The 25,447-nt window shown below is 41.7% G+C and overlaps 1 protein-coding gene across 1 annotated transcript in view; it reads right to left on the bottom strand.

Annotated features, from left to right (window-relative positions):
- Positions 1–25,447, bottom strand: part of TMOD2 (tropomodulin 2) — a 64,917-nt gene that overhangs the window by 24,141 nt on the left and 15,329 nt on the right. Inside the window, exons 3-7 of the mRNA XM_004056185.5 lie at positions 23,643–23,799; positions 18,210–18,332; positions 15,023–15,109; positions 10,886–11,016; positions 9,214–9,321 (exon numbers count right to left, since the gene is read on the bottom strand). Coding sequence (XP_004056233.1) covers positions 9,214–9,321; positions 10,886–11,016; positions 15,023–15,109; positions 18,210–18,332; positions 23,643–23,799 — 606 coding nt within the window. The remainder of the gene's footprint in view (positions 1–9,213; positions 9,322–10,885; positions 11,017–15,022; positions 15,110–18,209; positions 18,333–23,642; positions 23,800–25,447) is intronic.

The raw sequence follows: 25,447 nt of genomic DNA, 5'->3' as shown, positions 1-25,447 counted from the left end.
CTTGTGTGTGTCAGGTTTGTCAAAGATCAGATGGTTGTAGATGTGTGGTGTTATTTCTGAGGCATCCGTTCTGTTCTGTTGGTCTATGTATCTGTTTTGGTATCAGTACCATGCTGTTTTGGTTACTGTAGCCTTATAGTAAAGTTTGAAGTCAGGTAGCGTGATGCCTCCAGCTTCGTTCTTCTTGCCCAGGATTGTCTTGGCTATGCAGGCTCTTTTTTGGTTCCATATGAAGTTTAAAGCAGTTTTTTCCAATTCTGTGAAGAAAGTCAGCAGTAGCTGGATGGGGATAGTGTTGAATCTACAAATTACTTTGGGCAGTGTGGCCATTTTCATGATATTGATTCTTCCTATCCATGAGCATGGAATGTTTTTTCATTTGTTTGTGTACTCTCTCTCTTATTTCCTTGAGCAGTGGTTTGTAGCTCTCCTTAAAGAGGTCCTTCACATCCCTTGTAAGTTCTATTCCTAGGTATTTTATTCTCTTTGTAGCAATTGTGAATGAGAGTTCACTCATGATTCGGCTCTCTGTTTGTTCTTGGTGTATAGAAATGTTTGTGATTTTTGCACATTGATTTTATATCCTGAGACTTTGCTGAAGTTGCTTATCAGCTTAAGGAGATTTTGGGCTGAGACGATGGGGTTTTCTAAATATACAATCATGTTATATGCAAACAGAGACAATTTGACTTCCTCTATTCCTATTTGAATACCCTTTATTGCTTTCTGTTGCCTGATTGTCCTGGCCAGAACTTCCAATACTATGTTGAATAGGAGTGGTGAGAGAGGGCATCCTTGTCTTGTGCCGGTTTTCAAAGGGAATGCTTCCAGTTTTTGCCCATTCAGTATAATATTGGCTGTGGGTTTGTCATAAACAGCTCTTATTATGTTGAGATACGTTCCATCAATACCTAGTTGATTGAGAGTTTATAGCATGAAAGGCTGTTGAATTTTGTTGAAAGCCTTTTCTGCATCTATTGAGATAATCATGTGGTTTTTGTAGTTGGTTCTGTTTATGTGATGGATTATGTTTATTGATTTGCGTATGTTGAACCACCCTTGCATCCCAGGGATGAAGGTGACTTAATCATAGTGGAAGCTTTTTGATGTGCTGCTGGATTCGGTTTGCCAGTATTTTATTGAGGATTTTCACATCAATGTTCATCATTACTGGCTTAAACATTCTCTTTTTTTGTTGTGTCTCTGCCAGGTTTTGGAATCAGGATGATGCTAGCCTCATAAAATGAGTTAGGGAGAATTCCATCTTTTTCTATTGCTTGGAATAGTTTCAGAAGGAATGATACCAGCTCCTTTTTGTACCTCTGGTAGAATTCGGCTGTAAATCGGTCTGGTCCTGGACTCTTTTTGACTGGTAGGCTATTAATTATTACCTCAATTTCAGGACCTGTTATTGGTCTATTCAGAGATTCAACTTCTTCCTGGTTTAGTCTTGGGAGGGTGTATGTGTCCAGGAATTTATCCATTTTGTCTAGATTTTCTAGTTAATTTGCATAGAGGTGTTTATAGTATTCTCTGATGATAGTTTGTATTTCTGTGGGATCAGTGGTGATATCCCCTTTATCATTTTTTATTGCGTCTATTTGATTCTTCTCTCTTTTCTTCTTTGTTGGTCTTGCTAGTGGTCTATCTATTTTGTTGATCTTTTAAAAAAACCAGCTCCTGGATTCATTGATTTTTTGAAGAGTTTTTTGTGTCTCTATCTCCTTCAGTTCTTCTCTGATCTTAGTTATTTCTTGTTTTCTGCTAGCTTTTGAATATATTTGCTCTTGCTTCTCTAGTTCTTTTAATTGTGATGTTAGGGTGTCGATTTTAGATTTCTCCTGCTTTCTCTTGTGAGCATTTAGTGTTATAAATTTCCCTCTAAACACTGCTTTAAATGTGTCCCAGAGATTCTGGTACGCTGTGTCTTTGTTCTCATTGGTTTCAAAGGACATCTTTATTTCTGCCTTCATTTTGTTATTTACCCAGTAGTCATTCAGGAGCAGGTTGTTCAGTTTCCACGTAGTTGTGCAGTTTTGAGTGAGTTCTTAATCCTGAGTTCTAATTTGGTTGCACTGTAGTCTGAGAGACAGTTTGTTGTGATTTCTGTTCTTTTACATTTGCTGAGGAGTGTTTTACTTCCAATTATGTGGTCAATTTTAGAATAAGTGCAATGTGGTGCTGAGAAGAATGTATATTCTGTTGATTTCGGGTGGAGAGTTCTGCAGATGTCTATTAGGTCCACTTGGTCCAGAGCTGAGTTCAAGTCCTGGATATCCTTGTTAATTTTCTGTCTCATTGATCTGTCTAATATTGACAGTGAGGTGTTAAAGTCTCCCATTATTATCGTGTGGGAGTCTAAGTCTCTTTGTAGGTCTCTAAGAACTTGCTTTATGAATCTGGGTGCTCCTGTATTGGGTGCATATATATTTAGCATAGTTAGCTCTTCTTGTTGAATTGATCCCTTTACCATTATGTAATGCCCTTCTTTGTCTCTTTTGATCTTTGTTAGTTTAAAGTCTGTTTTATCAGAGACCAGGATTGCAACCCCTGCTTTTTTTACTTTCCATTTGCTTGGTAGATCTTCCTCCATCCCTTTATTTTGAGCCTATGTGTGTCTTTGTACGTGAGATGGGTCTCCTGGGTACAGCACACTGATGGGTCTTGACTCTTTATCCAATTTGCCAGTCTGTGTCTTTTAATTGGGGCATTTAGCCCATTTACATTTAAGGCTAATATTGTTATATGTGAATTCGATCCTGTCATTATGATGCTAGCTGGTTATTTTGCCCATTAATTGATGTAGTTTCTTCATAGCGTTGATGGTCTTTACAATTTGGCATGTTTTTGCAGTGGCTGGTACTGGTTGTTCCTATCCATGTTTAGTGCTTCCTTCAGGAGCTCTTGTAAGGCAGGCCTGGTGGTGACAAAATCTCTTAGCATTTGCTTGTCTGTAAAGGATATTATTTCTCCTCCACTTACGAAGCTTAGTTTGGCTGGATATGAAATTCTGCGCTGAAAATTTTTTTCTTTAAGAATGCTGAATATTGGCCCCCACTCTTCTGACTTGAGAGATCCGCTGTTAGTCTGATGGACTTCCCTTTGTGGTTAACCCAACCTTTCTCTCTGGCTGCCCTTAACACTTTTTCCTTCATTTCAACCTTGGTGAATCTGACAATTATGTGTCTTGGGGTTGCTCTTCTCGAGGAGTATCTTTGTGGTGTTCTCTGTATTTCCTGAATTTGAAAATTGGCCTGCCTTGCTAGGTTACGAAAGTTCTCTTGGATAATATCCTGAAGAGTATTTTCTAACTTGGTTCCATTCTTCCTGTCACTTTCAGGTACACCAATCAAACGTAGATTTGGTCTTTTCACACAGTCCCATATTTCTTGGAGGCTTTGTTCGTTTCTTTTCACTTTTCTTTCTCTAATCTTGTCTTCTCACTTTACTCCATTAATTTGAACTTCAATCACTGTTATCCTTTCTTCCACTTGATCAAATCAGCTATTGAAGCTTGTGTATGCTTTACGAAGTTCTTGTACTGTGGTTTTCAGTTACAAAGTTCTTGTACTGTGGTTTTCAGCTCCATCAGGTTGTTTAAGCTCTTCTCTATACTGGTTATTCTATTTAGCCATTCGTCTAACCTTTTTTCAATGTTTTTAGCTTCCTTGCAATGGGTTAGAACATGCTCCTTTTGCTCAGAGAAGTTTGTTATTACCGACCTTCTGAAGCCTACTTCTGTCAGCTCGTCAAACTCATTCTCTGTCCAGTTTTGTTCCCTTGCTGGTGAGCAGTTGTGTTCCTTTGGAGATGAGGCGTTCTGGTTTTGGGAATTTTCCGCCTTTCTGCTCTGGTTTCTCCCCATCTTTGTGGTTTTAGCTACCTTTGGTCTTTGATGTTGGTGACCTATGGATGGGTTTTGGTGTGGATGTGCTTATTGTTGATGTTGATGCTATTCCATTCTGTTAGTTTTCCTTCTAACAGACAGGCCTCTCAGCTGCACGTCTGTTGGAGTTTGCTGGAGGTCCAGTCCAGACCCTGTTTTCCTGGGTATCACCAGCAGAGGCTGCAGAAGAGCAAATATTGCTGTCTGATCCCTCCTCTGGAAGCTTTGTCCCAGAGGGACACCCACCTGTACGAGGTGTCTGTCGGCCCCTACTGGGAGGTGTCTCCCAGTCAGGCTACACGGGGGTCAGGGACCCACTTGCAGAGGCAGTCTGTCTGTTATCGGAGCTCAAACGCCATGCTGGGAGAAGCACTGCTCTCTTCAGAGCTGTCAGGCAGGGACGTTTAAGTCTGGAGAAGCTGTCTGCTGCCTTTTGTTCAGATATGCCCTGCCCCCAGAGGTGGAATCTAGAGAGGCAGTAGGCCTTCCTGAGCTGTGGTGGGCCCCGCCCAGTTCGAGCTTCCCTGCCGCTTTGTTTACACTGTGAGCACAGAAATGCCAACTCAAGCCTCAGCAATGGCAGATGCCCCTCCCCCCGCCAAGCTGTAGCATCCCAGGTGGATCTCAGACTGCTGTGCTAGCAGTGAGCAAGGCTCTGTGGGCGTGGGACCTGCCGAGCCAGGCACAGGAGGGAATCTCCTGGTCTGCTGGTTGCGAAGACTGTGGGAAAAGTGCGGTATTTGGGCAGGAGTTTACTGCTCCTCCAGATACAGTCACTCATGGCTTCTCTTGGCTAGGAAAGGGAAATCCCCCAACTCCAACCCCTTCCCAGGTGAGGCGATGCCCCACCCTGCTTCAGCTCACCCTCCATGGGCTGCACCCACTGTCCAACCAGTCCCAGTGAGATGAACGAGATACCTCAGTTGGAAATGCAGAAATCACCCATCTTCTGCGTCGATCTCACTGGGAGCTGTAGACTAGAGCTGTTCCTATTCGGCCATCTTGGAAGTGACCTCTCACGTTTTATTTCCAATAAACAGTGCTGTCCTAAACTCTTGATTTTTATGTGGCCTCATTGTAAATAACAGTAGCATTTTAAATATATTTGGGCCCTGTTATTGGCATTCAGTGGGGACAAATTCCATTTGAATACTCAGTTGCTATAGATGTGGTTATATGAAAGTGCTTGGGGCACAGTAAACTAAACTCAATCACAGGTGACTTACATTTGCATCCTGGCTTGGCCACATGTGGTGTAATCTTAGTTCAGCATTCAACTTCTTTGAGTCTCAGCTGCCTCATCTGTAAAACGGCTTGTGTTCACCACAAACCCCAAAATATGTTTTCTGATTGAATGCAAAACAGCCTTAAATGGGGACATGTCTAAACGGATGCCAATCGCACAGGGCTTCACTGATTCTAAAAATATATCAGAATAATAATTTATAACATGAAAGCAGAATAAGGTTTGAGGTCCACAAATGTCATCCACCAAGAAACGCCTTTTCATCTCATGTTTGAATGCTAAAAATGGAGACTTTCTGCCAGGACTCCCAATAAAACATCACCCAGGCACAGTGACAACGAAGAAAACCTTTCCTAAAATCATCACTTCTTTCCCTTGGTTCTGCCTCTCTCTTCTCAGTTTACCCTTGAGAAGGGGGGATTCGGGGAGTGAGGAGGGGAAGAGGGTGGTGTACCACATCTTAGAATTGGAATGAAGGACAAGCGAAAAATTTCTATTAGGAGTGATGCTCTTCAGAAAACAGTAGCAAAATCATATTTTGAAAACTGTATCCATATAAATGAATATATATATATATGTATATATATGTATATCTTCCTGTGGTCCCTCTATTTTTTATAGACTGTACTATGACTATACCAAATAAATTAAAAATGTTTAAATTAAATGTTAAATTTAAAATGTTTTATTGATAAATAATAGTTGTACATATTTTTGGGGGTATATGTAATATTTTGATACCTTTATACAATGTGTTTGCAGTGATCAAATTGGAGTAATTGGAATAGCCATCACCTCAAAGGTTTATCTTTGTGTTGGGAACATTACAATTCTTCTCTTCTAGCTATTTTGAAATTTATAATAAATTATTGAATACAAGAACTTATTCCTTCTAACTAACTGTATTTTTGTACCTCTTAACCAATTTCTCTTTGTCCCTACTCCCTTCCCTTCCCAGGCTTTAGTAACCACCATTCTACTCTTTACCTCCATGAGAACCACTTTTTTTTTTAGTTCCTACATGTAAGTGAAAACATGCTATATTTATTTTTTTGTGCTTGACTTGTTTCACTTAACACAATGACCTCCAATCCCATCCATGGTGCTGAAAATGACAGGATTTCATTCTTTTTTATGGCTGAATAATATTTCAGTGTGTATATATATAACACATTTTCTTCATCCATTCATCTTTTTTTTTTTTTTTTTGAGACAGAGTCTCACTGTGTTGCCCAGGCTGGAGTGCAGTGGCGCGATCTCTGCTCACTGCAAGCTCCACCTCCTGGGTTCACGCCATTCCCCCGCCTCAGTCTCCCGAGTAGCTGGGACTACAGGTGTCTGCCATCACACCCGGCTAATTTTTTGTATTTTTAGTAGAGACAGGGTTTCACTGTGTTAGCCAGGATGGTCTGGATCTCCTGACCTTGTGATCTGCCTGCCTTGGCCTCCCAAAGTGCTGGGATTACAGGCGTGAGCCACCACACCCGGCATCCATTCATCTGCTGATGAACATTTAGGTTGATTCCATATCTTGACTGTTGTCAACAGTGCTGCAGTAAACACGGGAGGGCAGATATCTCTTCAATATACTGGTTTCCTTTCTCTTAGATATATACCCAGCAGTGGGATTGCTGGATCACATGTAGTTCTAATTTCAGTTTTTTGAGGAACCTCCATACTGTTTCCCATAATGGCTGTACTACTCTACATTCCTACCACCAGTATACAAGTGTTCCCCTTTCTCCACACCTTTGCCAACATTAGTTACCAAATAAAGTATTCTTTAAAAAGCAAGTTACAAAAGGTCAAATTTGCCTGAAAAGTGTTACCCAAAAAATCCAGCTCCTAGTGTAGTGCTTTTCACATGATAGGCATTCAACACATAGTTGTTGCATTAAAAACAGCATCAAAGTGATTATTATATTTGGAATTTATTTAATCCACTTAGTAAGTTATTTATTTGGTCTAGAATAGGAGTTAGATTATTTACCAGTAGTGTTGAGAGTTGATTATGAACTAACCCCAGCCCTGCAATTTTACTCGAAATAATATATTAAACAGAAGTGACAAATCATTTCTTTATCCCTTTATTCATTTACATACAAAGTATATTGTGAATATTTTTGCTTTACTGAAAAAAATCTATTAAAAGGCAGAAATAGTACAAAATCATACAGAGATAAGAATCCTTAAACTGCTCATTTCACCTTACCAATTATCTAGTTCTGCCATCTTTCTATTTTAATGATAGGTTTCAGATTCAAAACTGCTTTCAATCTACGAATTTATATATGTAATAACTGCTGGTAAAAACATTGATTTTTGTAGCCTGGTTCCTCTTTTACATGAGTGCTTATTTCAAGTTTGCTGTGATCACCATAGAAATATTCTCTATTGCTAGAGGTTGGAGGTTATGATCATTCATTTATTTAACAAGTACTTTTCAAACATCTATTCTGTGCCAGGACCATGATAGGTAGTCACTACTTTCATGTCATCTGTTTTAAATGCTATTTTAGATCTTCCAAAAGACATGTTACTTTAAATCAAACCATCAAGTCCAGACAACTTGCGTTTTTCTAACTCGATTCAAGGGCTGAGCATTAAATGCCATAGAACAACAGGCTGATGCCCAGGCTTTTGATAAGTGACATATTTTAGCAAATGTATGACAGCCAGGCATTGTGTGTAAATCTAGCATAGCTTGATGGTTAAGCTTCCTGGCTATAGAACCAGAAAGACTTGGTAGTGAATTCTGGCTTTGCCATTTACTGGTTGTATTACCTTGGATAGCTTACTTAACCTCTCTGAAGCTGTTTTCTCATTTGTTAAAGTTGGAACTAATAATAGTATATACCTCATAGTATTACAGTGACAAATGGATGAGATGCTGCATGGAAAGCACGAAGATCAGCACTGGCATTTACTAATTCCTCAATAAAGTAGCTATTAATAGGAGGAGTTACTAATTGGCTATTGATAGGAAGAATAAAAATCATGATAGTGATGGTATAAGTATTTACCTGGGACAAGGGGCTTCCTTATTTGGCTAAATTATCTAAAATGCATAGGAAGAATAGAACTTTTAGTTGGCTATTTTTCTTTTATCTATCTATCTATCTATCTATCTATCTATCTATCTATCTATCTATCTATCATCTCGTTCTATTGCCCAGACTGGAGTGCAGAGGTGCAATCATAGCTCACTGCAGCCTAGAACTCCTGGGCTCAAGCAATTGTCTCACCTCAGCCTCCTAAGTCGCTGGGACCAGAGGTGTACGTTACCACACCTGGCTGGCTATTTTTTTCACATTCTGGTGTCAAACACAGAATGTTTCCTGATTTTGTTGTCTAAGATATTTTAGACACATATTAATCCATTTCAAAGATTAAAATATACTTTAATTTTTCTTTTCTTTTTTTTTTTTGAGACAGAGTCTCCCTCTGTTGCCCAGGCTACAGTGCAGTGGCATGATCTCGGCTCACTGCAACCTCCGCCTCCCGGGTTCAAGTGATTCTTCCGCCTCAGTCTCCTAAGTAGCTGGGACTACAGGCATGTGCCACCATGCCCAGCTAGTTCTTGTATTTTTAGTAGAGATGGGGTTTCACCATATTGGCCAGGCTGGTCTCGAACCCCTGACCTCATGATCCACCGACCTCGGCCTCTCAAAGTGCTGGGATTACAGGCATGAGCTACCGCACCCAGCTACTTCAATATTTCTATAGATGCCTAATTCCTGAAGGGCTTTAGGGTCATAATATCCAATGACTGTAGATGCGAAAGTTTTAGAAAATGTATCCTAAGCACAGAACAAACTCTAAATATTCAGTTAGTTAAATGCCAAACTTATCTCGTTTCTTTCTCTGAAAACTGTAATGCTGACAAAATTCCAGATAACTTAAAGCATCTGACAGTTCAGTTCTGAAGTTTAACTATTGCATTGTAACTATAATTTTGCTCATTAACTGTGTAGAATGTAAGTTTTCCAGATCTAAAAAATTGTTAGCTAATGAAACAAAGTAAATAGAGCCTCCAGTGAATTAAATAACTTCATGTTATATTTCTAAGAATTTTACTCACAATGGCCACAGGGTCATTGCTGCGAGTTGCGGCCAGGCTGAACTTCTTCACGTGAGTGTTGGTCTCCAGAGCCTTTGCAAATTCCCTCAGGGTTGGAATTGGAATGTTCTAAGACAGAGAAGACATGGCTAGTTGATGAACCATTGTACGGCACACTCTTGCCAAGGTAAGAACCCACAACCTTTAAATACCAGATATGTGTAGATATATACACGATATCCCTTCTAAATGAGGGTCATTACCTAGCCTTCAGCAACCAAGCTATCCTGAGCCAACAGCACCACTTAGTGTCCAATAGGGGAATCTAAACTACCACTATGGTACCTCTGAGTGTCGTCTTTCTGTTTTCCCTAACCAAGAAAGTATGCACATACTATACTTCCCTCTTTTTATTTTTCACTCTGTATTCTAGCCAGACTGACATATTTGCCACTGTTTTAATATACCACAGTCTTTATCTTTTTCAGACCTTTATATATGCTTTCCCCTTAGCCTGGAAATTCCTTTTGTCCTTTTCTCTTTCAAGACTCAGATGTAATATCATCTCCTTTGTTTACTGGATCTCCTAGGTAGCATTAAAATTTTTCTTTCTTGCAATTCAATGACATTTGGTGGCTCACCACATCATGTTATAATTATCTGTTTAGTGTTTTTCTCCTAGTATAATTGTTTTCAGAGTAAAGACTGAATAAATCTTATTCATCTTTGTAGTCCTTTTTCTAGATCATTTAGCACAGTAATGACCACTGGGGAAGGAGACAATGTGGGGTGCAGTTAGAAGTGGAGAAGAGTCCTGGCTGCACTACAGGCTAACTCTATGACGTTAACAACTCTTTAAGTCCAACTAATAATTAAATGAGATAATAAATTCCAAGTATTTAGTAAAGGACATGGCACATAGTAAGTACTCAATAAAAGTTGGTTATTATTAAATGCTAAGAATTGGCCCCAAAAGAATACACAAAAGAGACTTCAGGTAATGTTTACACACACACAGACACACACACACACACACACACTCTCTCTCTCTCTCTCTCTCCCCCCTACTCTTTCCCTTTGAGAGTGGCATGACTTATTATCAAATTGAATAAAGTGGAAGTGACAACATGTGACTTCAGAAACCAGGTCATAACAGGTATTGTGGCTTCCTGCTTTCTCATCTTTCTGTCTTGGATCACTCGCTCTGGGGAGCCACATGGTGAGAAATGGAGGCCTCTTGCCAACAGCCGCATGAATCCGCCATCTTGGAATTGGATCCTCCTGCCCCAGGCAAGCCTGGTACTGCAGCCCTGGATGACAACTTCACTACCACCTCATTTGAGACCCTGAGCCACACTATCCAGCTAGCCACTACCAGATTCCTGACACTGAAAAATTGTGTGTGAAATAATAAATGTCTGTTGTTTGAAGCCTCTAAGTTTTGGAGTAATTTGTTACTCAGCAATAGATATAACTAATGTACTATGCTTAACTCAGGTATGGTGATTCTTTTCAAATAATTATATAAATCACTGTTTTCCAAAACCCACTTCTTTTGAATAGGATACCTTGACTCCAACTCAGTGACTACAAAGAACTGCAAACAGGTGTGAAAACAAGCAATAGGTCATCTCTGGTAAGTTTTCTGACCTCATGATAAATTAACTGACTGATGATAATCACAATGAAATACCTTAATGTTGTTGAGGTTGACTTCTTGCAAGCTAGGATCATTGGCTTTCATCTGCTGCAGGCTTATTTCCACATTTGTGGGATTTGGTGGTTCCTCAAATACCGGCTTTACTTTTTCACCTTTGACAACATCTAAAACACAAGTTTTCATTTTAAAAAATGCAAAGTCTCTCCTATCAAAATCAGTGGCAACTTCCCAAAAAATGACATTTCTTTCGTATGCTGATTCCAATAACACTTTAATAGCAATGACAGTAGGTGTATTCTCAGCTAAGCAAGCATGGGAGTGGTATAGCTCTGAGTCACAGCTTGGAAGGCTGTTGTTTCTCAACTGCAATGAGAATTCCCTGGGGCTAACACTGCATGGACCCAAAGTTCAGGAGACCCTGCAGCAAACTCCAACTTTCAAAATATCCATGGGCCGTTATTGCTGCTCCATATGGACATCTGTCAGACTATACTAACTAGACTACAGGATCTGAGATACAAATCAGACACCACAATAAGTCTTCATTTCCCAAACTTTAATACCCTTCTGGCCTCTTGATTATACCCTACCCTCCTCTGAGTTCTATTATGGAGCTTTAGTTTTAAGGAAGGCATGGGGAGAGAAAGGAATAAAAAAGAAGAATGGAAGAATTCTCAAAAATAGTTAACAGAGACACAAAGGATTAATATCCCAATATACACAAAGCTCCTACAAATCAATAAGGTGACCCAATTAAAAATGAACCAATAATACGCTCAGAAGAATCTGTCACTCAACCAAAAAATATAAAAAGTAACTAAGCTCCAAAATAAAGAAATGAGATACCATTTCATTAGCAAACAAGTGTGAAACAAGGTAACATTTGGAGTTGGCAACAATGTGGAGAAAAAAGCATCTTCATACTTCTCTATAAGTGGGAATGTGATCTGATGCAAATGTTTTGGGAGAGTAATTTGGCATTATCTATCGCAATTTAAGATGTGCATGTTCTATGACCCAGCAATTCTATATCTAGAAGTCTTACCTACAAAAATAGCACAGATACTTAAAGATATATATTCAAGGGTGTTCCCTGTTCCCTGATATATTACTTGTGACAGCAAAACATGATAAACAAAATGTCCATCAATATGAAAATGGGTAAATAAAGTATAGCATTATCATGTAACAACTCATTGTCTATTCATTAAAAGAATCTATTCAGGAGCCAGGCATGGTGGCTCACACCTATAATCCCAGCACTTTGGGGGACTGAAGCAAGAGAGTTTCTTGAGGCCGGGAGTTTGAGACCAGGCTGGGCAACATAGTGAGACCCAGCCTCTACAATAAATTTTAAAAATTAGCCAGGTGTAATGGTTCATGCCTGTAGTCCTAGCTGCTCAGGGGACTGAGGTGGGAGAATCCCTTGATCCCAGGAGTTTGAGGCTGCAGTGAGCCTTGGTAGTGACATTGGATTTCAGCCTGGGCAACAGAATGAGACCCTGTCTCCAAAAAAAAAAGTATCTTCATTATCTATCCATTAAGAAAGTTATCTACTCATTTTGGGAGGCCAAGGCGGGCAGATCACAAGGTCAGGAGATCGAGACCATCCTGGCTAACAGGATGAAATCCCGTCTCTACTAAAAATACAAAAAAAAATTAGCCGGGCGTGGTGGTGGGTGCCTGTAGTCCCAGCTGCTGGGGAGGCTGAGGCAGAAGAATGGCATGAACCAGGGAGGCAGAGCTTGCAGTGAGCTGAGATCGTGCCACTGCACTCCAGCCTGGGCAACAGAGCGAGACTCTGTCTCAAGAAAAAAAAAAAGTTATCTACTCATTAAAAGAATGAAGGAAACCTATAAGTACTGATAAGAGGCCATAATTAGAAGACAAGTTAATATTTGTATGTGTATGTATAAACGTCCAGAAGGTTATGCACCAGATTGTTAATAGGAAACATTGTCAGAACGTTACCCTTTGATGCTGAAGCTAAAAAGGATGAGCATTTTTTATCCATATGCATAACAAGAAAGGCCAGACTAAGCAACATAGCAAGATCCTGTCTCTACAAAATAACAATAAAAATAATTAACTGAGTGTGGTGGCATGCACCTGTAGTCCCAGCTACTCAGAAGGCTGAGTGGAAGGATTGCTTGAGTCCAGGAGCTGGAGGCTGCAATAAGTTATGATTGCACCATTGCACTCCAGCCTGGGCAACAGAGCAAGCCTCTATCTCAAAAAATAAAAGGAATATTGCTCATTGTGTGTCTAAATTACCACTATAAATAATATTTCATATATATGCTACTGAGATTAGAAAGCATCTCCCAAGTCTCTATTAAAGTGAATAAAATAAAATTAACCTAAGAAAAGCTGTAATCCTAAAAATTAGTTGGGTGTGCTGGCACATGCCTATAGTCCCAGCTACTCAAGAGGCTGAGGCAGGAGAATCGCTTGAGCCCAGGAGGTGGAGGTTGCAGTGAGCCGAGATTGTGCCACTGCACTCCAGCCTGGGTGACAGAGCAAGACTCCGTCTCAAGAAAAAAAAAAAAAGCTGTAATTTTCTATGAGTTTTCAAAGCACATGGATCACACTGTACTGAAATGATCTGGTTATCGGTCCTTCCTTACCCTGGACAGATAAATCCCCTTGGGCAGGGACCATTTTCTTTTTTTAAATTTTTTAAATTTTTAATTTTTTATTATTATTATACTTTAAGTTTTAGGGTACATGTGCACATTGTGCAGGTTAGTTACATATGTATACATGTGCCATGCTGGTGTGCTGCACCCATTAACTCGTCATTTAGCATTAGGTATATCTCCTAATGCTATCCCTCCCCCCTCCCCCCACCCCACAACAGTCCCCAGAGTGTGATGTTCCCCTTCCTATGTCCATGTGTTCTCATTGTTCAATTCCCATCTATGAGTGAGAAGATGCAGTGTTTGGTTTTTTGTCCTTGAGATAGTTTACTGAGAATGATGATTTCCAATTTCATCCATGTCCCTACAAAGGACATGAACTCATCATTTGTTATGGCTGCATAGTATTCCATGGTGTATATGTGCCATATTTTCTTAATCCAGTCTATCACTGTTGGACATTTGGCTTGGTTCCAAGTCTTTGCTATTGTGAATAGTGCCGCAATAAACATATGTGTGCATGTGTCTTTATAGCAGCATGATTTATAGTCCTTTGGGTATATACCCAGTAATGGGATGGCTGGGTCAAATGGTATTTCTAGTTCTAGATCCCTGAGGAATCGCCACACTGACTTCCACAATGGTTGAACTAGTTTACAGTCCCACGAACAGTGTAAAAGTGTTCCTATTTCTCCACATCCTCTCCAGCACCTGTTGTTTCCTTGCATCCCAGGGATGAAGCCCACTTGATCATGGTGGATAAGCTTTTTGATGTGCTGCTGGATTCGGTTTGCCAGTATTTTATTGAGGATTTTTGCATCAATGTTCATCAAGGATATTGGTCTAAAATTCTCTTTTTTGGTTGTGGGGCAGGGACCATTTTCATCTTTGTACCTAAGCCTAGAACATTCCTGACACATAGTAGGTATTTAGTGGATGACTGATGAATGAATGAATAAAAAAGTCTAATTAATTGTACACGTCTATAGGAAACGTTGACATAGAAGATAGTGGTGTGGAATGTCCTGTGCACGTAAGTCCATGCCAGCGTGTCTTTCATGCCCTCTGAGGGAAATGGGCATTCAAATTCTAATGACAAGCATCTATTATTGAGACAAAAAGACACTCAAATAGAGAAGGGAACTTATTTAAGCTACTATAGTTGATTAAAACATCCTTAGGAACAGGAAACGCTGCATTTTGTGATGACCAAGCAGTCTTATATCAGCAATTTTTTTCATGAATATGGATTATACCATTTAATGCAGACCCATATATCAACAATTTCATCTTCTGACTAAACAGACCTACCAAGAAAGTGTTCTGGGCAACACACACTGATTTGTACTAGTTTCACCGCCAGATGGAGCTCTCATTGTCAGCTGCTCTGTTCTGGTTTGATTGCTCAAAGCCCAGTGATCCTAGCAAAATGACAGAGTGTAAAGCCTGCAAGACTCAACAGGCCTCTCTCCTACCAGCAACTCTGGAGGCTCCAAAGCTTTACAAAACCACAGATTGCACATCAACTTACTTCTGACAGGTCCTTTGCCACCTTTATTGTTGGCTGTTTCTTCATCGAACTTTGGATTGTTGAGCAAATTGTGTACTCCAAGGACAGCTAAAAACAGACAGTCAACAAATGAGCATTAAGTTTGGAGAAGCACATTAGGATGTCCACATTGTTAATCTGCCCCTTGAAGAACAATTCTTTACATCATAAAGATAAGTCCCTGAGTCCTCTTTCCTTGCACAGTGTGTGGTACATGTATAGCGTTAAATACACTTACAAAAACCTCCTTTCAAGACCACCAGTAATCTTCCTGTCTTTCTACATCTCCACATGTAGAATCATTCAGGATCTGAGGAACAGTGGCCTAGTTACGGCCACAATTTACCGAAAATCTGCCTAGACCTCCTAGTTAAATAGACTCAACCTTTCAGTTTTCTCATCTGTAAAATGAGAAGGGGGGACTGAGACTAAGGGTTTTTAAGATCTAACATTATATAGATTACTGCATATATTTTTCCAGAGGCCTCTTTCAATGTCAGCCTCCTCATCTCTTAGTACCAAATATAATTGTCTCTAGAGCATGCCAGCGTGGGGGAAAAAAAGCAACATCAGCAAAGAAAAGGTCAGCTAAGCGTACTGAGATTTTCGGCTTCCTGTATTACACAGAACTTGCACCAGGAGGCAGCATAGAATGCAGGAAACAACACTGGGGAAGAATGAATGAGGGGCTGACTGAACCTGCAACTGCTACGCAGATTTCCCTTTGCTAATAAAATTCCAGGTGATACTGGCCACCTGAAGAAGGATCCCAGAAGGGATAATAATCTGTTGACAGGTGGCAGAGGAGTGCCTCTGAGATGCTTATCAGCTCTACTGTAAGCTACATATTGAAGGAGGGAGGCAGCTGGCACAGCACAAGGAAGGGCAAATGGTCAGAGCCAGCAAGGACCCGGTGAAGAGGGGGACTTGGGAGCAGTCAAGAATCCTGACTCTGACCACGTTAAACTGTGTGACTTGGGAAGTTGTTAAATGCCCGAGTCTCCGTTTCCTCATCTGTAAAACAGGGATAATAATTATACTTTATTACCAAGATTAAATGACTTTCTATGTGTCAGGCACTATTCTAAGTGCTTTACAAATTCTTGTTAAATAAATAAGAATTTGTCACTGTGGGCCGGGTGCGATGGCTCATGCCTGTAATTTCAGCACTTTGGGAGGCAGAGGTGGGCGGATCACGAGGTCAACAAATCGAGACCATCCTGGCCAACATGGCGAAGCCCCGTCTCTACAAAAAATAGAAAAATTAGCTGGGCGTGGTGGCGGGCACCTGTAATCCCAGCTACTTGGGAGGCTGAGGCAGAAGAATCGCTTGAACTCGGGAGGCGCAGGTTGCAGTGAGCCGAGATTGCGCCACTGTACTCCAGCCTGGGTGACAGAGTGAGACGCCGTCTCAAAAAAAAAAAAAAAAAAAAAAAAGAATTTGTCACTGTGTCTCTGTGAAGCGGGGACAGGAGAAGGAGAAGGTGTCCCATTTGATAAACACTGAGGCTATACAACAAACATATCTTCTTGCTCTGGCCCTATGCTCACCAAGTAACTTCTAATTATAATTTGGCTCCCATTGCCAGGTTTTCATTTTTATCTGTTATCTGTGAAATAGGCTAATGGATCAGTTCCCACCACTTTGCTCCAATCTGACTGCTTCTATATATACTGATAAGATCAAATTTCCAGTCCAGAGCTCCCACAGTTTAGGGCTGGGAACTAGACTCTGGATGGTGACCACACTGACACCCAGCCAGTGTAAAGAGGCGCTGTTTTGCAGGTCAACTACCACTCCCTTGAAGAACTTTCTGTCTGCTCTCTATCTGCCACAATAACATGGGCAATATGCCGACACTCTTTCTTATCTAAAACTCAATGGCTGCCAGCCCATCTGCCCATGGGGCTGCCTTCAATCTTCCAGAAGGGCCCACCCTAACGATGCTGCCAACAGCCCCAGCCAGGCTCCCTTCTGAATTCCTAGGGAACACAGGACGAGGGAGGGAAGCTGAGTAAGGATGAACGAGGACAGTTTTCTATTTGGATTCTCTCTCTGGTTTTACTGTATGAATTTCAGGATCTAGTATCTTCCAAATAATTGGTGTTTTTCTCTTTTTCCTTTCTCAAGGCATTACCTGGGAATTCAAGTTCAGCCCCGCATTCTCCCTCTGGGCAATTCTGGTAGAGACCATGAGGCAACCCCTGGGAGGAGCAGTAGCCATAACAGGATCCCTCCACAGCAACCCCAGGGCTAAGACCAGTGGGTGCAAAACACCTTCTTTACCAGGTGACGCCATCGCCTCAACTCCTGCAGTGGTCAATATGGTCAATATTAAGTTCACAAACATGGGAACTTCCTGACATCATCACAGAAGGAATGAAAATGCAATTGGGGTGGCTGGTACATTTTAGAATAAGGCTGGTTCTCCTGGGAGGAAAGAGGTGATTATTCTATGTCTTCCAATGGAATAAAAATTCTTGCTAAAGCTGTGGACTGGTTTTTAAAGCACCTCTATCCTGTGGTCATCTAATAACCCTGTGTATGTAGAAGGAAGATCTAATGTATAAATCTACTGGTAGATGCAGAAAATCTTTCTCGAAGGCTGTACAAGACATGGGAGTGGGCCTAGGTAATTAAGGTCGAGAGACTTACTTTTCATTACACATTCTTTTGTACTCTTTGACCTTTTTCTATCTGCATTTTAAATAATAATAATTATTATCATGTTGCTATCGTTAAGACTAGAAGGCTAATGGACTTCTTAGTGTTTTCTGAATCAAAATGGAACAATGACTGTGGGAAGAACAAGAACTTTATAGAAATGTTGTGATGATAAAATGCCAAATGTGAAAGCTCCTTAGAAAGCAAAAGAGCTGTTGTTTTATTCTTTAAATTCTCAACACTCCTTCATACTTGTTTGCTTTAATTTCTCACAGTAACTCTTGAGTTTTGTGAGATGGGTATTATTTGCTGCTGAAATAGAGCAAAATAACATTTGCTCAGAGAGGTTAAGTCACCTGCATCAAGACTTACAGCTCCATAATGCCTTGTGTCAACCTGTCATTCTCCTACCTAAGAGAAGCTCAAAGCCTGCTGCCATGGGTGCCAGTGCATGCTCGGAGATCATAGAGCCAGACAGGAAAGTTCCCAGAGTTCAGGACTAACCTGCAAGATCATAGAGTTCGGTGTCAGAGGCACTGGCCAAAGCTTCTTCCAGTTCTGGGTCAAGGGTCACTTTTTCTTCTTTACGAGTTTCTATAGGCTTTTCTTTAGGGATAAAGACTCTCCCTTTAAATCAGAAGAAAAACAAAAATATTGAGTACTACTGCCTTATTGGTAGGGTAAGTAGACTGAGCAGAGAATGCAGTTCTGGCCATTGAGACCCATATAATTAAGCCAGTTCATATCCAACTGAGATTCCTGGATTGCCAGGATGGTACCAACAGCAATAAGTCACTGTTAGAGGGAAGGAACACTGGAGGAGGAATCCTGCATTCTTCCACACAGAGATTTGAGACTACAGTCCTTAAACACAGAGGGAAATGGTGGCTTCTACCCCTCTCCTATCGGCAGTACTGCCCTTGGGTCTGGGCAGGAGAGGCCCTGCCCTGAGTCGTGCACTTTAGAGAACCCCATACTAGTCTTCCTGTGGCTGTACCTCTCCCCTCCAGGGGAGGAACCATGAGGCCAAAGGGATATGCCCATCCAGCATATAGGCCACTTTCTAGACCACACTTCAGGTACCTAGGACCCTGGAATGCCTTGCCCAAAGAGCCCTGAGCCTGCCTCTAGGGCCTCCACAAGCCCCTTCCCATGTCTATCCTCCAGAAGGCAGGTCATGCTGCTGGGTGTGTACCCTCAGGTCAAGGGGAGGCTATTTGTGGGGGAGCCTGGATGAAGCTTGGATATGTGGGCTTGGGTGTCCAACATGTGTGTTTGAGGCCCTGGCAGTGTGGGACAGATCAATATCCCTGCATGGAACTCTTGGAAGTCCAAGAATACTGGCCTTCTAGGTATATCTAAAGGAGGATACAACATATTTTAATGATTTGTTAGCTTTTAAATATTTGGAAAATGTGGCATGTGGGCTTCTATTTGTATACTTGCCTTGGACCCTGCAAATATTAGGAGCAGATTCATCTAAACAGCACCAGGGGTTCCTGAGTAACAAACTGGCGATCCCCTGGAGTGCTCCCTCTAAATTGGGAATGCAGACAACTAGCATGCCATATCTGGGGTCAGGTGGGCTAGTGTAGTGACCTGGGGACATAGCCACCTCTCTAGAGTCTCCAAAGCAGGCATGATTGTAAGGAAAAATCAGGGTCACTATACTCAGAGCTAGTGGGGTTCTGTGAGCAGCAAGGCATTCTGTGCTTCCCACAGATGCATCCTCTGCCACCATCTCCCATTTCATCCTATCAGCAAGATTCCATTTATTTTGTCCCCTGCTCACTTCTGAAAATGCTGATATCTATTCCCTAACTCCCAGCTCAAACTTCTGTACTGATGAAATAACACTGCTATACCCAGGAGGATGGCACAGTTCCTGCTCCTAACTTCGAGCCAGGCCAACACATCCACATCCCACACGTGCACCAGGGACATTCTAGAGCCATGATCAAAACACCCCAGAGCATTCATATTCCTTTCTAATTCTTCCCAGCTTTTGACTCTTGGTTTCTCTCTTTTTTGAAGCTGCTCTGACTTTTGGGGCATAATCTTTGAAATTGTTCTCTTCCATTTTGATCTGTAGAGTTCCCTAAAGGCTCATCTCACTCCAGTTTCAGCCCATTGGGACCCAAGTTCTCTCCAGGTCTCCTTTGCTAGCCTGGTTTATCCCACTCCTATGGGAAAGGAAAGGGTCCAACCCAAAGTCAATAACCCTCCTGCATGAGAACTCTCCAGGAGACTTCCCCGATTACAAGGTCTGTGTATTTCCTGTTTTACCATATTGTTAAATGGCTGGATAAGCAAACAGGAGTGTGTCAGAGCTGGGCACTCCAAAGACAGGAAAGAAAGGCACTGCTTGTCTTCAGTCTGGGGCATCCTGGCAACAAGGTCGTTATCACTGACATGCATCCTACTTCCTGCCTTGGAATCACTTTAGCTGCCAAATTTCTCAGAAAGAAGGAAAATACACTGGGAAACAAATTAGGAGGATGGCCAGAAGATAGAAAATGGAAAAAGAAATCAACTAATCAATAACATCTCAAATACTGGGGCTCATCTCAGACTTAACATTCCTAGCGTCTATGGCCTGAAACATTTTCTTTCTGGCCAAGATGATCTTAGGTCTAGAGTCAAAATAAGATTTCTTTCTTTCTTTGTTTGTTTTTAAAGACAGGGTCTCACTCTGTCACCCAGGCTGGAGTGCAGTGGTGCAATCATAACTCACTGTAACCTTGACCTTCTGGGCTCAAGTAATCCTCCTGCCTTGGCCTCCCAAAGTGCTGGGATTACAGGCATGCCCAACCTAATATAGGATTTTTCTAAGTTCCTCTTTCCTGGTACTAAACACGAAGTACACAGCTATTGGTATTCAGGAGAACTGCTGATGCAGATCCATTCCTGGAGGTCCAACCAAATAACAAGTTCTAAGCAAAACTCTGCACCAGAGTAAAATGTAGCCCAGGAACCTGAGGTGCGCCAGCACATAGTGTTCAGAACTGTGGTTGTGCAGCCTCTCTTGAGGACCTCATAGCAGCCTCCCGCTGCTCCTGGGTGGTTCACTGGTCCTTCTGGGGCCCCTGCATACTCTTCACTCTGCTCTGCTGCTCTGATTAGAAAACTTGCTCCCTGCTCACTTTATTCAGTTGTGCTACTTCTCAACCTTCTCCTAAGCTACACTATGCAACCGTATACCCCTTTTATATCTCTATTACTCAGACAGCTCCTACGTTCCTAACTCCCCCACCAACCATCTGGAGATTAATCTTGATCATGAGATAATTTACCATAGCCACTCCTCAGACCTCTACACTAAGAACAAAAGATAACAGCTTTCAACTTATTATGCTGTCACTACTTGATGTTAATTGGGACTTTATTGAAGCTTTGACATTATAATTTTTTTCACAATTAAATTAGTCCAATAGCAACTATGTTGCTATAGGAACAGATCCATATTTTCACAGCAATCCTTGATTATTTGCCTGGTTTGTCACTGTTCACTATTATTTATTTATTTATTATTTTTTTGGAGACAGGATCCACTTTATCACCCAGGCTGGAGTGCAGTGGCAGGATCATAGCTCATGGCAATCTTGAACTCCTGGGTTCATGGGATCCTTCCACCTCAGCCTCCCAAAGTGCTGGGATTACAGGTGTGAGCCATTGCATGTGGCCCAATTTTACTTTCTTAATGACATTCTCAATGATGCGTGATCCACTGAATGTGCACAATACAGAGGGCAGCCTCGGCATTATGTGAGACAAGGCAGTAGCACTCTGCCTCATGCCAACTAGGAGCTGGATGCTCCTGCTCCTACTGCTGCAGTACAGATTTCTGAGATGCCATTCACTTGAACCCATGTTTATCAAGTGCCTCCCATGCCAGTTGCTGTGCCGGGATAAAAAAAAGACCCTATCACATGGAAACATGCAAAAACCAAAGTAAGTAAAGTGATGAACATTGTTACAGTGCTGTGAAAGCAATAAGCAGCTGTCATGATAGAGAGAAGAGAGGTCAGAGAAAGCCCGAGGCCCTGAAATTTAAGCTGAGACCCTTAGGATGTGAAAAATGGGGACATGCGTCAGAAGGAAGAGTACATGAGAAGACCAGCCTGAGAGAGGAAAAGAACTCAGCAGGTTCAGGGAAGTGAATGAAGACAGTGGGGGCTGAGGATTAGCAAGGGAAGGCCAGATGCAGGTAGAGAGCTGGATGGAGGCTATATCTACTTTAAAGACCACAGTAAGGATTTGAGACTTTAAGAAGGGAAATGCCAAGATTTGGTTTGTTTGTTTGTTTATTTATTTTGAGACAGGGTTCCACTCTGTTGCCCAAGCTGTAGTGCAGTGGTATGATCACGGCTCACTGCAGCTTTGACCTCCTGGGTTCAAGCATTCCTCCCATATCAGCTCCTAAGTAACTGGGAACACGGGTGCACCATCATGCTCAGCTAATTTTTGTATTTTTTTAGAGATGGGGTTTTGCCATGTTTCCCAGGCTGGTCTTGAACTCCTGGGCTCAAGTGATCCTTCTGCCTCAGCCTCCCAAAGTGCAGAAATTACAGGTGTGAGCCACTGCGCCCAGCCGACATGATCTGATTTGTATTATAAAAAGATTGTAGTTGCTGTGAGGTTATCAATAATTCCATTAGAATCTTTGGGCTCAAGTCACTGTCTATAGCTGGGGAAGCTGGACAGGCTACTGATAGTCACTCTTCCTCCCAAGGGGAGCACAGGGTCGGGAGCTAAGGAGGAGGGTTTCCTATTCTTGGCTCAGAGCTCAATCCTGGCATGGAAAAACAACTCCTTGCTTCTCACAGCCTTCCTAGCTCTGTCATCCTGTTTCTCTCACTACAAGCTCCTTGAGGGCAGGGCAGGGTCTTATTTGCCTGTGGTTCTAGCATCTGGCCACAAGCCTCTGCACAGAGGAGGCACTCAGTAGATGATGGATGCATGAATGACTGCACTAGACTTTAATAGTAGCCTCTAAGGTTAGGGATGCAGTGCCAGAGCCATCCTGGACATGGAGCAGAAGGCCTTGAGGGACTTCTGAAGTTGGTAAAGCACCAGGCTAAGAGAAACACACCAGTGCCTAGGAAACTCTCAGGCATGACACCGCCTCACATTTTCAAAACTTTCTTTGGGGTTCGAGATGTTTTCACTAAACTAATTTGAGAACCATCACACCATAAGCAGTTAGCCTACATATTTGATCATGTTTCTTTTTTCTTTCAATGTACTCTCCCCAACTCATCCTCCCCTGACTAATGGCATCCTATACCATAGCGATACATATACTACAACTGATGAACCATCATGGACACATCATTATCACCCAATGTCCACAGTTTCCATTAGGGTTCACTCTTGGTGTTACACATCTTATGGGTTTGGCCCAATGTAGAATGACGTGTGTCTAGCAGCCATGATTCTTTTTAACACTGAATCCAGTTCATGGGCTTACTTCCCATTTCAGGGACAGTTCCCTTGCTTGACCCTCCACGACAATAAAATAAATACTGAATCCAGTTCATGGGCTTATTTCCCATTTCCCGGACAGTTCCCTTGCTTGACCCTCCATGACAATAAAATAAATACTGAATCCAGTTCATGGGCTTATTTCCCGTTTCCGGGACAGTTCCCTTGCTTGACCCTCCACGACAATAAAATAAATACTGAATCTAGTTCATGGGCTTATTTCCCATTTCCCAGACAGTTCCCTTGCTTGACCCTCCACGACAATAAAATAAATACTGAATCCAGTTCATGGGCTTATTTCCCATGTCTGGGACAGTTCCTTGCTTGACCCTCCACGACAATAAAATAAAAAGAGGTAATCTTAATTAAGAGTGCCTCTGTTCCAAAAAAAAAAAAAAAAAAAAAAAAAAAGAGAGAACCTCTGTTCCAAGATGCTCTGCCTGTGGTCCTTACCTTTCTTTTCTCCAGTGAAGGGCACAAAGTCCTCTCTGTCTTTCTGTTCCAAAGCCTCCTTCTCCAGGTACATGAGGAGGTGCTCGCGGTCAAAGGGGCCGGTGGCTGCCTTCTGTGTCTGGTCTTTCTGTCGAAATCCAGCTGGTAGCATGGCACTCTGACAAGAAAGAGGTGTGAGCAGGAAGGAAGATGTCTGCTGGCCTGTACTTTGCTACTTCCTCTTCCACCCCCATTCACTATGTGCTGGGGACGCAGGAAGGATACCTATGCAGAATGTGCATGTGAGCTGAGGGCTGGGGGCTCTGGGACGCCTCTGAGGCCCTACTTGTTATAATGTTCAGTGCTGAGAGGGGTCTCCCAATGAGCTCAAGCAGCACATAGATGGCTAGAGCAGCCTCTGAGTTTCTGAAGCTGCCTCCTAAAACATTGAGGCAAAAGACCTCTTTCCTTGTAGATCATACTTAGGTTTGGCTAGGGCTGCACCCAAGGTGCTCCCAGGCAGAAACATGAGACTCTAACAAGGAGCTGACATGGGGAACCCCTCTCCTGCAGAAGCAGTAAAGCTGATAAGTAAATACTACGACGATGTTAATGCCTGCTTGATAAAGCTTTCAGATTCCTTCCTTAAGTTAAAAAAACAACAACAGAATATCTGTATTTTTAAAAGTAAATACCATATCCAAAGTATCTGACATATCAGAATACCATATACATAATTTTGTTTTAGTTACATTTTTATTTATGGTAAAATCACTATTTTGGATGGCTCTGATTCTTTTTTTTTTTTTTAACCGTAATTGACTTTTTATTTAAAAAATTACACGGAGCAATTTCCAGCATATCTTTTTTTATAAAAGTACTGCTAATTCTAAGTTTAAGATCATACCAGCAGGTCTGAAGAAAGTGATTGCTAATCAAACAATACAACAAGCGACTTAGCTTTTCAAGAACTCATAAAAACATTAGAAACTCCATTGAAATGAACTTGGTATCATGATTATAGTCAGTCTAATCTATTCTTTGTTATAAGTTCATCAAAGAGTTCATATTATTTGTGCATTTGAAAGAAATGAGTTATTTTTAAAAATCTGCGTTTGGGGCCGGGTGTGGTGGCTTAGGCCTATAATCCCAGTACTTTGGGAGGCTGAGGTGGGCAGATCACCTGAGGTCAGGAATTCGAGACCAACATGGCCAACCTGGCGAAACCCCATCTCTACTAAAAATATAAAAATCAGCCAGGCATGGTGGCATGTGTCTATAATCCCAGCTACTTGGGAGGCTGAGGTAGGAGAATCGCTTGAATCTGAGAGGCAGAGGTTGCAGTGAGCCGAGATCTTGCCACGGCACTCCAGCCTGGGTGACAGAGTGAGACTGTCTCAAAAAAAAAAAAAATTCTGCATTTGGGCCTAAAAACCTGGTTTAAATACCATCTCTGACACTTACCAGTGTGGAATCTTATATAAATTACCTCTCCATGTCTAGGGGTTAATAAAGTTTACCTCAAGGGCTTCTGTGCCCAGAGAAATATATGACTCAGAAAAAACTCAGTAAGATTTGCTCTCTTTTCCTCTTTCCTTCTTTTTCCCCTAAACCAGACTAGTCCTTTCTCAACCAACGGAAAATATTTCCCCCCATTTACATTGGGCTGGTTTTTGAGAAATACATTTGCTGTATCACACTGTAATGGCTATGAGGTTCTCTATGAATTTGTAAACACAGGTGACCCAGAACCAATCAGAGGAAGAAAAGAAAATGTGCATTCTGAGCTAAGGGATTTCTACCATTGTTTAAGGACCAAGCCATGC

This window comes from Gorilla gorilla, chromosome 16, assembly GCF_029281585.2.
Source record: "Gorilla gorilla gorilla isolate KB3781 chromosome 16, NHGRI_mGorGor1-v2.1_pri, whole genome shotgun sequence".
Taxonomy (NCBI): domain Eukaryota; kingdom Metazoa; phylum Chordata; class Mammalia; order Primates; family Hominidae; genus Gorilla; species Gorilla gorilla.
This window is presented reverse-complemented; position numbering and strand designations above follow the sequence as displayed.